The 15,789-nt window shown below is 40.0% G+C and overlaps 1 protein-coding gene across 2 annotated transcripts in view; it reads left to right on the top strand.

Annotated features, from left to right (window-relative positions):
- The window catches only part of EDEM1 (ER degradation enhancing alpha-mannosidase like protein 1), a 32,512-nt gene extending 21,054 nt beyond the window's left edge, over positions 1 to 11,458 (top strand). The window contains exons 8-12 of one of the 2 annotated variants that reach the window (XM_072598610.1): positions 2,242 to 2,412; positions 5,794 to 5,867; positions 6,523 to 6,619; positions 9,145 to 9,348; positions 10,299 to 11,458. In XM_072598610.1, coding sequence (XP_072454711.1) covers positions 2,242 to 2,412; positions 5,794 to 5,867; positions 6,523 to 6,619; positions 9,145 to 9,348; positions 10,299 to 10,388 — 636 coding nt within the window. In that variant the 3' untranslated portion in view covers positions 10,389 to 11,458. The remainder of the gene's footprint in view (positions 1 to 2,241; positions 2,413 to 5,793; positions 5,868 to 6,522; positions 6,620 to 9,144; positions 9,349 to 10,298) is intronic. The other variant, XM_072598611.1, reaches the window with a different exon arrangement.
- The last annotated feature ends 4,331 nt before the right edge of the window (positions 11,459 to 15,789 follow it).

Raw genomic sequence — 15,789 nt, 5'->3', positions numbered from 1 at the left:
ACGGCTTGGGATGCGGTGGGGGTGACCTTGGCCTTTCCCAGGCCTCAGTTTGTCTGAGGCAGTGCGCTTATAATGACTAAGGGTTTGGAAGCAGATATTTTGCAGATACAACTTGGAGCGGGGAGAGCTCAAAATTTTTTTTTATGAATTGCTTTCTCTCAAATGTAGCTGGATCTTTAGTTATACCAGTAGAAAAAGGATAAATATAGATAGCACCAAACAGGCAAACTGCAAGTTTCTCTTTGTCTCTGAAGTGAATTTGGGACGCTCCATGTTTGGCTCTGATGGTGTCCTCATGACTTCTCCCACCTTCGCTCTATAATTCTGGCGTCTGGATTGGGGGCATGAGAGAAGCTGGGAGTTCACAAAGTAGACAGTTAAAGAGTGAGAGCTGGGTCTGGCTGTGCTGTTTGGGTGTGACAAAGTTGGACATCATTTAAAGTTTAGTTGATCTAATTTGCCAGACTCCCCTCAGTGTGTTTGGGGGCTGAGGAGATAGGAGAATTCCCAGAATATACAAGCTAATGAGATCTGGATAATCAGATTTACCGGATCTTTGGTCATATTGTCATAGGTGTGTAAACATTGTGATATTGTGGCAGCTTGAATAGCATCTCCACAAGAGAGAGAGTTTTTAGTGCTTCCCTCTGGACTGTCAATTCCCAAGGGCGTGATCACTCTTCATATATTTGGAGTACTTTGGCTTGTAGGCAAAGTCATTAGGAATGATGGGTGAACAGTGAAGGAGATCTGTTGAAGCACTGCAGCTGCCCCATAAGGGTGGTTGTAAGTTATCTATCCCTAGGAGCTGTCAGCCGACATGAGAAGTCCCCAGAGGCCTCTACTGGACAGTAGGTGGACAGTCTGGCTTCTGAAATTTCTTTCAGTGCTTGAGAGTCTATGACCTAATGCTACCGTTAATTAAACAGGCATTTATTAAGAACTAACAATGCGCCAGGCACATATTTGTTTCCATTCTACTTGAAAACATTGAGTTTCATTTAAAGTAGGTTTTGCTTTACGATCCTTGATTTTCAGTGGCCAGCCTATCTAAGGCAGAACTTGCAGACACTTCCCACTGTCCCTGTCAGTGCTGGTTCTCCAATCTCACCTGTAGCATAATGGATCTCTAGCTGCACAAAGAGTCAGGGACACTTGGGATTGAATCCCACTCTGACACAGGCTGAACCTCTCAGTGCTCTGGAGGACTCTATAAGGCTCCATTGTCAGAGCTGGCTCATATCTGCCTTGATGGATGGAGGGAGTTTCTCACTGGTAGCTCTATCTGTAGATGAAATCACAGGTCTAGTTAACAACAATAGAAGATCTCCTTGATGTGGGTTTGCCTGTTTCCAGGATGATCTTGACCTTGAACTCCCTTGAGTTATTATCCTAAACACTTCTTGTCCCTGTCTTACTGCAGATGCTCCACAGAGGAGCTATTCAGCTTGCTAGAAAGAAGCTTTGCTCAGGTTTCTTTCCTACTGTCCAGTTCAGTATTTGGGTCATGAGGTCATGGGTCAGTTGCCTCACTTGCAGTGCATGACCAGACTGCTTTCTTGTCCATTCATATGGGTCCTTGATGAAGTCTTCTGTTGCTACTTAAGGCAGGTCTTTGTTGATGCTGTGCTGTGGGTCTTTAAAGCATGTAGTGAAGCATCTGCCTCTCTCATATACTCTTTTGGAAGCTCTTTGCAGCCAAAATGCCCTAATCTGAGCTTCCCGGGAGGTTGAGAGGAGGCAGTTTTGTGCAGACAGGCTTAGAGAATCAGCTGTGGTAAAGCCACATCAGAGACACCTGAGCAGAGAAAGCACAGCTGCTCAGTTCGTCCTTAATGCAGGAGAGCAAGTTTCCCAGTATGACCTTTTCATTGTTTGGCAATGGCCAGTGCTCTCACCTTGGACAAGCACAAAAATGCACTCCACAGGCTCGTCTGAAGTAATCTTTGAATTCTTCCAGTGATAGACAATTGAGATGCTTCTCCATTCATTTATAGAACCTCTGAAAACTTTCTATTCTTTCTGTTTGAAACTCTTTAATGAAATGAGGATGTCTAGGTCAAATAATTCTGTTTGCTCAGATGTCCAGCCTAGCTTCCTCATTGGCAGCATGTTTCTAGCCATGTCTGTACATAAGCTACAGCAAAGTTTTAAAGAGGAGAAAATCATTCCTGTTGAATTGGGATGAACTTTCTCCTCAGGGGAATTGACCATCAAATTACCTTTCAATCTTTTCTCTAGGTATTAATAGGGGATGTGGAAGATGCCATATGCCTTCACGCCTTTTATTATGCCATCTGGAAGCGATATGGTGCCCTCCCAGAGCGATACAATTGGCAACTACAGGCCCCTGATGTCCTTTTTTACCCTCTGAGGCCAGAACTGGTGGAATCAACCTATCTCCTTTACCAGGTATGCAAGTTCATTTGAGAGTAGGGAATAAATGCATGTGTGTATGTGTTCATATTTACATGTCTGTCTGGTAGATATGTAAAAATGCCACCTAAATATGTATGGTCTGGCCTGGGGTTTTGTTCCTTTAGGAAACCCCCACTATGAATGCAGGTCCACAGCTGCTCTGTCTGGATGTTATCGTCTTAGTTAGAGGTTAAGTAACTAAGTCTGGGGTTCCATAATGTGTGTGTAAGTAAATATATGATAAATGTTTGTGATGTGATATATAAAAACAATATATACTATATACAATATAATTATTATATAATCTGCGATTATATTTTAAATATTTGTAATTTATAATGTGCATATATATGTGTATATACACACACAGATACGTACAGAGAGGGAGGGAGAGGGAGAGAACAAAAACAGTATGTTATAGTGAATAGAGTGCTGGGCTCAGAATCAGAAAGCTCTAGGTTTACGTCTAGCCCCTGAAACGTAGATTTTTTTGACCCTGGTCAAATTAAACTTTTGTGTATATTAGGTAACTCTGAAGCTTAACTGGGTAGATGGAAAGTACAGACTTGTTATGTATTTTACATGTATGTGTGTTTATCCATGTGATATATTGTATATATGTGTGTCTGTATATATAGGTATGTATATGTGTGTGTATATATATATTTACACACACACATGCATACACATTAGAAATCTATCTATATTGCACTATAAGTACACATACCCATAAATACTTACAGTGCACCAATATTTTATGTGGAAATTTGGCCTTCAACAAATATTTGTCAATTTATATAGTAGTCTGAAGAAAAAAAACACATGATTGTGTTCTAGCATGAGATAGGTATGACAGAGAACTGTGCTTTCTTACGTCCTCGATTGTAAAGGAATCCTAGAGGATTCTTGTTTTGGGTTTTCATTTACATCTTTTATTCTTTTATTAAAAGTTAATTGAAATTTTTTGTTTTAACACACCTAAATTTCCCCTTTAAATCTCTTCTCCCTGTCCCAGAGAAACGTCTTACAAACATTTTTTTTAAAGGAAAAGAGAGAAAAAAGAATCAGCAAGAGAAAGAAAAGAAAAACCAATACATTTAAAATATACGAAAACATGCAGTGTTCCACACCTGTGCAAAAAGTAACGTAATGTGCAAAGTACATGCGCGGTGTGTTGTGCAAAGTAACGAGGGCAGGGATCTTTTCCTTTCCTTTTGGGTGCTATGGCTAGTCTGTAACTCTAGAACATTCGTTTTACCTTGTTCTGTGATTGGCGTTCTCTCCCATTTGCATTGTTGGTCATTGTGTACATTGTTTTCTTGATCCTTTTGATTTCACCCATCGTCAGTTTATGTAGGTCTTTCTGTGCTTCTGTTTTTATCACTCTTGTCCTTTCTTACAGCACAGTAATATTCTATTACATCCCAGTTGGTGGGCATCTACTTTGTTTCTAATTCTTTGCTACCACAAAATGTGATGCTATAAATATTTTGTTGTATGTGAGTACTTTGTTTTTTATGAATGACCTCTTTGGGAAGTATGCCCAATAGTAAAACCTTTGGGTTAAAGGGCACAGGCATTTGATCCCTTTGCTTGCATAATTCAAATTTCTTTCCAAAATGGTTGTACTAGGTCAGAGTTACACCAACAATACATTAGTGTGCCTCTCTCAGTACAAACCCTCTCATATAACTCTTCAGAAGTACACTAGGCACCCTTGTATAAAGATAGATAGAGTGTTTATTTGGAAGTTATTACATTGTTTGTTGAGATTGAAGTCTTCACTATGAAATGTCACCCCCTGCTACAGTTTTAATCCAATGTATTATGCTTGTATGTATTTTCCTGAGGGTGTATGTACACATTCTAAAAGCTCACTCACTGCCCAAGCCGTGGAGAAAGTGGGCCTGTGGTTGGTTCGGGTCCAGCCAGCAGCACCTGTGCAATCCCAGCTGGTTTTCCTGGGAGAAGAAAGAGGGAGAAAAGCCAAGGAAGAGGAGAGAGTAGTGATTGATGTAATGTTTAGGGGCAAGGGTGGGGAGCCTGTGGCCCCCTAGGTCCTCAAGTGTGGCCCTTTGAATCCACACTTCACAGAGCAAATCCCATTAATAAAAGAATTTGTTCTCATATTTGGATTCAATCAAAAGTCCCTACTTGAGGACCTGTAGGGCCACATGTGACCTCAAGGCTGCAAGTTCCCTACTCCTTGTTTGGGCTGTCAACTTATTAACAGAAAGAAAAGCAATCCATTTTTTTTTTTAACATTTAAAGACACCATTTCTTTAAGTTTTTTGAGTTTTTTAAAATGTAAAAAATAACATCTGTGATCAGTCAAAAGTGAAGGTATAAATTTTTAACTGACATTTTTGGCGTTGGTCTGTTTTTTCCTCTTGTGTCATTTTTATTGCCTTTCAGCTTTTACATCTTTTCTCACCATTCTTTTTTTCTTCATTTCTGTTCTTAACTTTTTCAAACTTAAATTATTGCCTAGTACATCCATGACATTTTAAAAACAGCATTTCTCAAATTCTTTACCTAAAATTTCTGGATTTGTGAGATTTAATGACAGGAGAGGTACCACTTTTGACACTAGGTGACATGTGTCTGAATTCAATAGGACCTTTTGATTTGCAACTTTAATGACTAGAAAAATAGCTGCTTATTCCTTGGTATAAATAGAGTAATTTATTGGTGAAAGCACTCAACCAGATGTGGTCAGGAAGTTTTTTTCTGGAAATTACTGAGGAAATGTTGAGGATAAGATGATTTCTAAGATCTCTTGACTCCAAAATTTGGTGAGTCTGAGCACAACCTAGTTTTAAGCTTACTTGGAAAGCCTGGTTCCTGTTGTTAACAGAGTGTGATTGTGTACTTTTTTGGGGGTGGGACCTGGGTCAGAGGTGAAGGCAAAAAGTGTTTGTTCTGTCTGCTTTTTATTTTCCCAGTTATTTAAAGAGAAGTAGAACCTGGGTTTGACTTTTAAGGTAATGAAAGCCCAGCTCCTGACATTGTCCTGTGCTGGTGAAGAGTGAGTGTTTGAGTGTTGTTGTGTTTTTATCTTTGATCCTGACCTTGTGCTTGCCAGAGACCAGAAGTCAATATCCCTGGAGCAAGATGTTCTAAGACCATTGCAAATTTAAACAAAACAGACTATAGATGTGGGTTATGGCGATATGTAAAAAATGAATTTTTCCTAATTCTTCCATCTTCTTAAAGTACCCCAAAACATTAATTTTGCTCTGTGTCTACCTTCCTTTGATCAGCCTTAGTATGTCCATACTCAGTACTCTAGGCTTTCTGATATATATTTTAAGGTGATTTTTCTGTTTCTTTTGTTAGATTATGTTCCTTTTATTTTATTTTTGTTCTTTTTAGGCAACCAAGAATCCATTTTACCTCCATGTAGGAATGGATATTCTTCAGAGCCTGGAAAAGTATACAAAAGTCAAGTCAGTTTTAAAGTTCCTTTCTTTCTCTTTGTTGGCCCTATATTTTAAGTTGTTCTGTGAAATGTTATTTTTTATTGCATTTGGAAATAAAAGGGGAGGTAGGCAGTGTCTTGGAAAGAGCATAGCATGAGGGGTTGGGAGGCCTGGGCTCTAGCATAGACTCCACAATCAACCAGTTTGGTGACCTTGGACAAGTCTGAGCTTTAGTTTTTTCTCTTCAACGTGAGTTTGTTGACCTTGAAAGTACTTGCCAACTCTTATGATCTCACAGTATAAAATCTCTAGTTCGTTTGTAAACTTTCAGATTGCAATGAATAGCATCATCTTGCTGTTGGTAGCTACCTTGCAAGTTACAGCCTGCTACCAATTACAGCCTAGTTACTCAATCAAATTCTAGTTGACTTAAAAAAAATTCTTAAAATTGTCTTTTGTTACTACAGTTAAAAAAAATCGAGGCCAAAAATGAAACCAGGTCTCGTCTGTATGTCAGAGTATTCCATTGGCATTCGATTAACCCGTTAGGATGTTAACTGCCTTTCAAAACAAGGGTAGAGAGCATCTAGGTTCATGTGGTGGTCTATGTGGAGTCTGGTTATTAGTCTCTTAGAAGACTATATCTAGAAAGTGAATGATTAAGAGCATGATTCTTTTGCAGATGTGGTTATGCTACCTTACATCACGTCATAGACAAATCCAAAGAGGACCGCATGGAAAGTTTCTTTCTGAGTGAGACCTGTAAATACTTGTATCTGGTATGTATTGCATTCAAGTGATTCATTCAATGAGAACGTTTTCCATAAAGCTTAGGACAACATTAGTGACATTTATTTGGTTCCTGACCCATCTGTAAAGTTGGACTCATGTACTCCAGCCATCCTTTCATCCAGATATGTTGTCTACTCTAGAATTCTTCTTCCTCTCTTATTTCCCCTCCCCCCACCTATACAGCATAATAATAATTAGCATTTATGTAATCCTTTAAGCTTCACAGAATGCTTTACAAATATTGCCTCGTTTTATCCTCATAACAACCCTGGGATAAAGTTATTGTTATTATCCCCATTTTACAGATAGGGAAACTGAGACTTGCCCAGGGTCACACAGCTAGCGAATGGTTAAGTCAGATATAGGATTTGAGCACACACACACACACACACACACACACACACACACGCACACACGCAAACTTGTGAATTAAATTCTCTGGACCAAGAATTTGGTAAACTAGGTGCTAGTTCTGGCTGTGCCACAAATTAACCTGATCATCTTGATCAAATGGCTTATCCTTTCTGAGCCTCTAGTTTTTCATTAATTCTGTGAGGTGAATGTGCTGTGATGATAGGATCTTCATATCAGAGGCTACCCTTCAACACAGGCCTTTTCCCTCTTCTGGAATCTTTTCCCAACAATCTTCCCCTTCCTGTCACTCAATGCTTATTATTATTTTTTAAACATGTCGTTTATTGTCTTCTTCTCATACCTGTGAATGTACCAAGGCTTCTCTGGTCCGTCGGGCTCTGTTACAATATGACTTGTCTGTCTTCCTCTTTCTGCTAAGCTTCTGGGAAAAAGATCTCTCTTTGTCCTGCTTCATCTTCCTTCACACTTTAAAATCTGCTTTCCATTCCCAACCCTCTTGCAAGGTTGCCAGTTGCCTAGTCCCTCCTGCCCCAGTCTTCATCCTTATTGACCTCTTGGCAGCATTTGACCCTGGCTGCTCTCTCCTCTTGGATGCTCCTTCCTCTTGAGTCTCTTTTGCTGCTTGTTTTGCCTTTTGGTGTGTGCATTTTCCAGTAAGTCCTGAGGACATAGTTTGGGGTAGTGGTTATGAGTGCTGCAATTGGGGTCAACATGCAGGTTCACAGTTATTACCTCTGACCTTGGCCACTTTTCCTCTTTGGACCTCAATTTCCTGTAGTCTGAATTGTGGGGCTTGAACCATATGACCTCTAAGATTGCTTCCAGTTCTGAATTGTGTGCCCATGTCCTCTTTTTCTTTCCCCCTTCTCTCCCTTGGCAATCCTGTCACTCCCATGGTTACTTAGCCTCAATATCTGATTTCCAAATTGGACCCCATTGCCTGAGCTCTGGACTTTTACCGTCAATGATTTACATCTCTATCTGGTTGTCCACAATCATGCTTATCTTTTCTCTTAAGCCTGTTCATCCTTACTGTGTGATCATTTCTGTCACTGTAAATCCCAGACTCCCAAAATCTTGGTGTTTTTACTTTTCCCTGACCTCTTTTCTGTAATCACTTACTAAATCATGTAGAATCCATCCCTGAAATAATGTATCCCTTCCTCTCTGTTCCCACTGCTGCCAGAATGGAGCCTGTCATTATCACCTGCTTACACTATTGTAGTAAACCCTTAATCAGTCATCCTAGCTCTAGTGTTTCTCCTGGTGAAACCCTTTGTCACTTGGCTGTCAGATTTACCTTCCTTCTGCATGAGTCTGATCATGCCATTCCTTTACTCAATGCCCTTCCTTGACTCCTAGTTGGCTTAATGACTGCTTCATTTTTTCTGCTCTCCTCTTCATTCCCTACCCTCTTAACTAAACTGAACAACTTGATATAAACTCCTGGTATTGTTTCACCTCTAGGTCTTTGCTTATGATATTCTGGAGGCTCTTGTTGCACATCCTATGTATACAAATTAATTCAACTGTCTCCTCCAAGGAGTCTTCCCTTTTATTAATTTTTCCCCTGCTCCTTTCCTTTCCAAATTAGGCAATATTGATCTTTTCCTTTCCCAAACTTCATGTGGCACTTTGCTTATCACCTCTGTGATGTAGTTAGTGTTAACTAGCTTTTGTCATGTGTGTGTGTGTGTGTTTAGGGGAGGTCTTCTCCACTAACTGAATCATAAGATCACCTAGTACAATGCTTGGTTCAGAGAGGCCTCTAAATGTTTGTTGAGTTGAATTGAACTTGAGATCACTTGCATCTCTAAGATTCTATGAGTTCTGACTCTCACCTTTGGTCAAACTGATCACCTTCAGTGAAGTCCTTGTGATTAACCAGCATGTCATGTTGCCTTCTCCTCCCTATGAGTGACCAGCTTGAGATTGTCCTCCCTTTCTATTACAAAACTACATTGCTATAGAGTAACACAGACACATTCAGTGGTACATCTTTATTGCTACTATCTTTTCCTAAAAGCCCCTTTTATTTGTAGTGATTGTTGAGGAGGAAGTCTTGAAGGAACCTAAGTCAGTTCTGGGGCTGTGGCTTTCCGCTTGAGGATTGCATCATGTTCCTTTCCCTCCCTAGTTGTTTGATGAAGAGAATCCAGTGCACCAATCTGGAAATAGATACATGTTTACTACTGAAGGACATATCGTGTCTGTGGACAAACATCTTCGGAACTCTCCTTGGAAAAAATCCCTTTCAGAAGAGGGAGGGGAGCACCAGGAAGAAAAACGTGTGCCTAGACCCAAACCTTTGGACTTAAAAGTTATCAATTCAAGTCTAAATGTAAGCATTTTTAAGGTCAGAAGGTGGAAAAAATACTGGTGCTGAGCAGTTAGGAGACTGGAGGAAAGAGGGACAGGGAAGCAATTACTATTAATTGGAATTTTAAATTGGAGGTGGTTGTGTGATGTTCTGATGGGAGCATGCAGAAAATTAAGACTTTTAAGACTTATCAATATTTGACTGAAGTGGAATTAGTTTTTTTTTTTGGTGGGGCAGCCTCTAAAATCAGCCTAAAGCAGAGTTTCCCAGAACTCTTAATTCTGCTGTGTTCTGAATGTCTCTGTTCCAGGCCTTCCACATCTGTCGGAGAGAGCCTATTTGTCAGAATAATGCCAATACTGGATGTTTGGGGTGATATATCTGTATATCATGTTACATATTGAAAACTTTAGAGGAGACAGTCCTACTTACTGATGGACCCTGTTCTTTGTCCTTTCCTTTTCTCCAAAATAGCTGTTTTAAGTGCTTTCAGCATATAATTTCTAGCATTTGGATAGCCTTGTGAATGTCGGGGTAGTAAAAGGAAGAGACTTGAAACATGGCTTCAGTATAGGTGGTGGTGGGATAGGAGGGATATTTTTAGACAGTTAAGTTGCCATCTCAGATTCTAGGATGACTAATTTATTGTGGAGTCAGGGAACCAGTTTATCTTCCCAGTTGTGCCACCGACTATAGTTATATGATCTAGATAAACTGACTTGTCTCAGTTTCCTTATTTTTGAAATGAAGGGATTAGAATTAAATGTTCTTAAAGATCCCTTCCAGCTTATATTTTGCGATGTCACTTTATACTGCCCAGTACATCTGCTATCTCTTCCGTCATTTCTTTGTACCAAAGGACAAGAATACATAGCCAACCATACTACATGAGGGACTGGTGGGCAATGGACTGCTGAGCCAGGGATTGGAATTCAGCATTAATTTTCTCCCAAATTTTCTTTTCTTCCTAGTGCAATCGTATTCCTGATGAGAGAAGGTATTCTCTCCCCCTCAAGAGTGTCTACATGAGACAGATTGATCAGATGGTTGGCCTGATTTGAGCTATCATCTTTCTTGGTGACGTTTAAACAAGCAAATACAGAGTTGTAACTAAAGTGGAAGAAGGACTACAAAAGTCTGGCCATGAATAATGATGATGATGGCAGGTCTGACCAGCAACGCGCTTCCTTTCTGTTCTTACATTATTTTAATTATTCTCTCCAGTTCAAAACACAACCAAAATTGGCCCCCTGTATTTCTTTATTAAGATTTGAAATCAAGAGTAGCTGATAGATTGTCCCTTTACTGAATACAGTCCATCACAGCAAAGCTGAAGTGACGACTCTGATTTTTCAGCAGACTGCTTGTGAAGGCCAGTAAAGAGGAGGGGCTGCCTCTCGTCATAGAGGCTGGCGCTACCTCTTCACAGTGGGATTATGGTTAAGATCCCTCTGCAGAAGGGTTTACTGGGTTCACTTTTTTTGAAACAGCAATATTTTCTCTTGTGGGATAGTTAGATTGTCTCATAGCTCCCCAGTAATTCATTGTCCTAATTTTGGATTACATTTATTTTTAAAGAAAAGAAAATCCATCTTTTGCCATCAATATACCATGTAACCCTCACTAATCACTACTGCCATGTCTGATTTCTAACCAATAGCTTCTGAAGGATCATATCATGGAACTAAGAAATGACCTTGCTTTAAAAATTTAATGTAACATGAACTCTCCAGAAGAACTTCAGTAGTCACAGAACTGTGGAGTAGAGCCGAAGTGCTCAATGCTTCTCCCAGGCTTTTCATGATTTCAAATGCTTCAATTGTTGTGATGCTTGTTGGCCATGCTTCTTGAACCTGACCATGTTTGGGTTAAATTCTGGCCCCCCCCCCCCCCCTTTTTTTTTTTTTGTTGTTCAATTTCATCTCTATTGAATGGAGATGGGGAGAGAAAATGAGCAGGATGATACTCTTACATGGTTGGGCATTTTTCCTGCCCAAGTTTTCAGTTAGTGCCTTATGGTGACTCAGTTATGGGTCACTAAAAATCTAAGCTGCTTTTCCTTTTTAGCAGGCTCAATTTGTGTTAGGATCTCATGAACTAGGTAGGGCTGGAATAAAACAGTGAAAGAATGGATAGATTGTTATTCTTAGGAATGACTTGTGGTGGTGGTGGTGGTGGGAAAATGGACAGCATGGACGTTTCAATATTTCATTTCAGGGAAGTAAGTAACCAGGAAACTAGACTAACTTTTGGAGTGAAAACCTCCTTTGTTAGAAAGAAACCAAAAACTCTGGTGGCAGTGTTTTTCCTTCACGAATGGATTCAAACTTGTCGTTAGTGAACTCAAACTAGAATTGAACTCTGATTGCTGATCTGAAAACTGTGTTACCATCAGAGGTCGTGATCTAGGCCCATCAGACACAATGTGCTCCAGCCTTGTTTGATATTTCCTGCCTAGTCACTGCTGCCCACTTCAAATTTTCTTTATCCTTTTTCCAAAATGAAGCAGATTGCTACTTAAACCCTCACATTTGTCAGCCAAATGAGGAATTTTTCATTCCTTTTTTGGGGGGGTGGAGGGTAAGTTTTATAAGTTTTTGGAGTTTAAATTTTCTTAAATTAGATAAGATTCAACTCTTGGATATTTTTAATAATGTGATTCAGAAACCCATCAGCTCATTTTAAAACCCTTTGCTACTACATACAATATACTTTTTTAAAAAGCAGGAACATAAAATATTTTGCTTTTTTCATTGTTTAATTTTCAAACCCTTATTCTGTTCTGAATTGCTATCTGCAGTTATTTGTTGTGTAGATAGAGCATTCATTCATTATATGTGCTTTAAAAAAAAGTCTTCCTTGACTTTTTATAATTAACTCCTCCTTCCTTTTCACCTTTACTGTCACACATTGTCTTCTCCAAGAAACTTGAAGATAAAACCTGTATGGCATTGAGGAGGAGCAGGCAGGGTTGTATTATCTGGGCAGGAACCAGAGTTCCTTTTCCTCTGGGTTTGTCCTTGCTGTGTCCCAGGTTTCCATGACAAAGTGGGGAGACAGCCACATAACATTCTCTTCCAGTCCTCTGTTCTGCATGTCTTCCTTTCCCACCACTCCAGCATGTCTAACACCTCTTGTCTTCTGGTGTTGGAATCTGTGCCTGGCATCATGATCCACTCCTCTGCTGAGCTATTTACGCAACTCAGGGACAAAATGCTCCAATCCTGAAACAGCTCCCAGGACTGCACCTTTGTTCATTAAGTGTTGTTGAGGATTGGAGAATATCTTCATGAAAACCCCAATTGTTCCAGCCCTACCCAAGCCCAAATATCCTACCTAACTAGGTGTTTAGGCCCAAATACTCATCTGGGAAGACATCAGCTGGGGTACATCAGGTCATTGGTTTGTCATTAGAATCAAATCTCTTAAGTTTATTTAAAAAAGAAGCAATATGAATGAGGTGTGAGTGTGGGTAAACTTGTTTTCATTTTCTACTTTGGTTAGTGCCAGAACAAACCAATAGAAATGATGCTGCCCCCAGCTTTGTGATGGTCACTAACCTTGCTACTTCACTGTGTTATCAGTGTAAGGTAGCTCTCTCAGAAGGCAGAAGAAAAGTGATTGCCAAGGACATTTTCTTGCTGACTTGACCACGGAGAGGATTGGTATCTTTGTGTGTCGTCTGCATGTGAGGAGGCTGATTGTGTGGCACATAATGTTTCTGGTCAACTCACTAAGCATGCATGACTAATACATGACACAGTCTTAGTTTCCACATTGCCACTGTGTCTTCTCACCTGGTTGATCCATAAGTGTTTTGTAAATGTCTATGCTCAGAGTCCCAAAGTATTATAGTGTATAGTTATTGTACATCAAAAACATGACCAAAGTCAGACCTTGCCAAATTTTTGGTGAAGAAATTTTTTTAGTTTTTTTTTTTTAAAGGTGTCTTCCAGCTTTGCAGGTCACTGACCTTAAGTTAGGGCTCACTATACTTTCAGACTTTTCCTCAGTGCCATCAACTTTCCTAACATAAAATATTGCCTGGGGGCGTCATGCTGTCATCTGCCTCCAAACTGTTAAAATAGTGACCTCCTTTAATCTTTTAATTTTGACAGTGCATTAGGATGTGTTTTGAAAATTTTAGCTAATTTCTCTAAAAAAAAAAAACCACACACATACACAAAAAACAACTAATGATTAACGAAATATATATGCAGTTCCATGTGAAGGAAAGTTTTAGTAGTTATTTAATTTGGATGCTTTAATACAAATAGTTTAACAATATCAATAAGTGATTTTTTTTTCCCCCATCAGAGTTGGTTGTGGGAAGGGGTGTAGGGTAGCCTTGCCTATCATCCCGGCTCCAGTTACTGGTTAATTGTAAAGTCTTTCTTCCTGTTGTGTTGTGAATGCAATGTCTTGCATTTTTCCTACTTAAGCATTCCAGGGTGTAATTTTTTTTTTTTAAATTTGAAGGTTTGAAAGTCTGCTGCTAGGTCCAAGGAACTGTCCCATCATGGTTGCTATAACCATCTCTCCTCTGTCCCTAGTCTTTTGACTCCCACCATTGTGCCTCTGATTTGCAATTGAGGGGCCCTCCTAGAAGTAAAAGGCTCGGTTCGTCTTGTGACTTCTGTAAGTGACAAGCGAGCCAACTGAGATGAGATCAAATTGGGTATAAACTGGTCACCAGTAGGGCCATGGAACAGGCCTTGAATAGTGACCACACTTGAAATGAATGTGAATTTGGTCAAATGTCAGGTAGCTGTGGCACTTCCCAATTCAGCCCCATTCCTCAACTCTTGATACTTAGAGGGGAGAGAGATGGGGAGGAAGGATTTTGGAAGGTGTTTTTGTTTTTAAATAGCAAAACAGGGCACATTTTTATTTATTATGCACTAGAAAAGCAAATCTGTTTTTGCAAAACTGAGAATTGAAAACGGCTGGGGTGACTTGTTGGAATACACAGGTCTGTTGTGCTTCTCACTCTGTAATGTGCAATATAATTTGCAACTATAAATGATATGTTTAATCTATGTAAATAAGAAGTGGATTTAAATTAAAGGGGAGCTTTTTTGTTCTGTAAGAGGACCAAATGTTCTTTTATAAATATCCTAAAGAATATCTTGCTCTTTGAAATTTATTAGAATTTTTACAATTTTCATTAAAAGATTTTTTTTTTAAGTTGTCACTTTTTTTTTTGTGCATGCATGCGTGTGTGAGATATTGAAACAAGGTTGGAATTAGGGTTAAAAGCAGGGTCAGAATCAATCAATATACATTTATTACATGCTTATGTGCCAGGCACTGGCAGAAGTGAGAGTCCGCTGACTCCAAGTATCGTATATATCCGCATTCTCCTGAATCTGAAGACCTGTTTCTGTCGCTGTTGGTTCTGGATAAACAAATTAATTCACACCTTTGTGCTCTGTCTACCTCATTTGTAAAATAAGGGCTCATTGAGCTGGAAGAGGCCTTACAAAAGCCCTGGGTTCAACTTCTTCATTTTACTGATGAGGCTAGCAAGAGCCAGAGAGGTGAGACAACTGACCTAGAGTCTGACTGCTAGTAAGTATCTGAAGCACATTCCAAGGCCAGATCCTCTTCCGTGACACCATGCTGTTTCATTATTGGACTTTGACCAGATCTCTGAGATCTCTGAGTCTGACTCTTCAGTCCTGTTAGTGACTCCTGACTCCTCAAACATGGAGCCCTTCATTGGAAGGGAAGAAAGGAACATTTCTGAGGTTGACACCTGCTCATGATGAGTTCAGTTCCTTTCAACTGTTTGCAATTATTCTGACCTAGTTTCCTGCAGAGAAGAAATCTGGTGCTTCCACCTCTGAGAATGACAGATCCTTCCCCTTTCCAGGAAAATTGAGGCTGGTAATACGGAATAGGGTGAAATAGACCAGCCTGCCTAATTCAACACTTTGGCTTCCAGGGTCCCCTCATTCCTCCCAGACTAGCAGTCCTGCTGGTTCTATTGTCTGTGAAAGATTGGGTCATTTTTCTTGGCATTGGTGGCTGTAACTTAAGTTTTGTAGTGGGGAATTCCCTGGGCCTGATTAAGAGTTGGAGAATCTGGACTCACATCCCACTGTGGCCACTTGCAACCTGTGTGACCTTGGGTAAGTTCATGTCTCTGAGCTTCAGTTACTATATCTGTCAAAGTGGTGGGATATTGAACCCTCCATCTAGCTCCTCACTGCATCTCAGGTAAGTCAATGGTATAAACCCTAAGGAATGATCACAAGGTCATAGAAATGAAAAGCACCTTAAGGATTATGCACACCAGCCTAATGAATGAGTGTTGCATTGACTTGGTAACTGGCAGAGGCAGCGTTCAGACCCCAGATTCAATGACTGCAAATCTGGCATGCCTCCCATTGCATCAGTGTGGCTACATCGGTGCTCATCCTTCCACCACAGTCCAACCCCAGCCCTCTTGCGCTATTT

This window comes from Notamacropus eugenii, chromosome 3 (assembly GCF_028372415.1).
Source record: "Notamacropus eugenii isolate mMacEug1 chromosome 3, mMacEug1.pri_v2, whole genome shotgun sequence".
NCBI lineage: Eukaryota > Metazoa > Chordata > Mammalia > Diprotodontia > Macropodidae > Notamacropus > Notamacropus eugenii.
The sequence above is the reverse complement of the archived record's forward strand: the minus strand, read 5'-3'. Positions and strand labels throughout refer to the sequence as shown.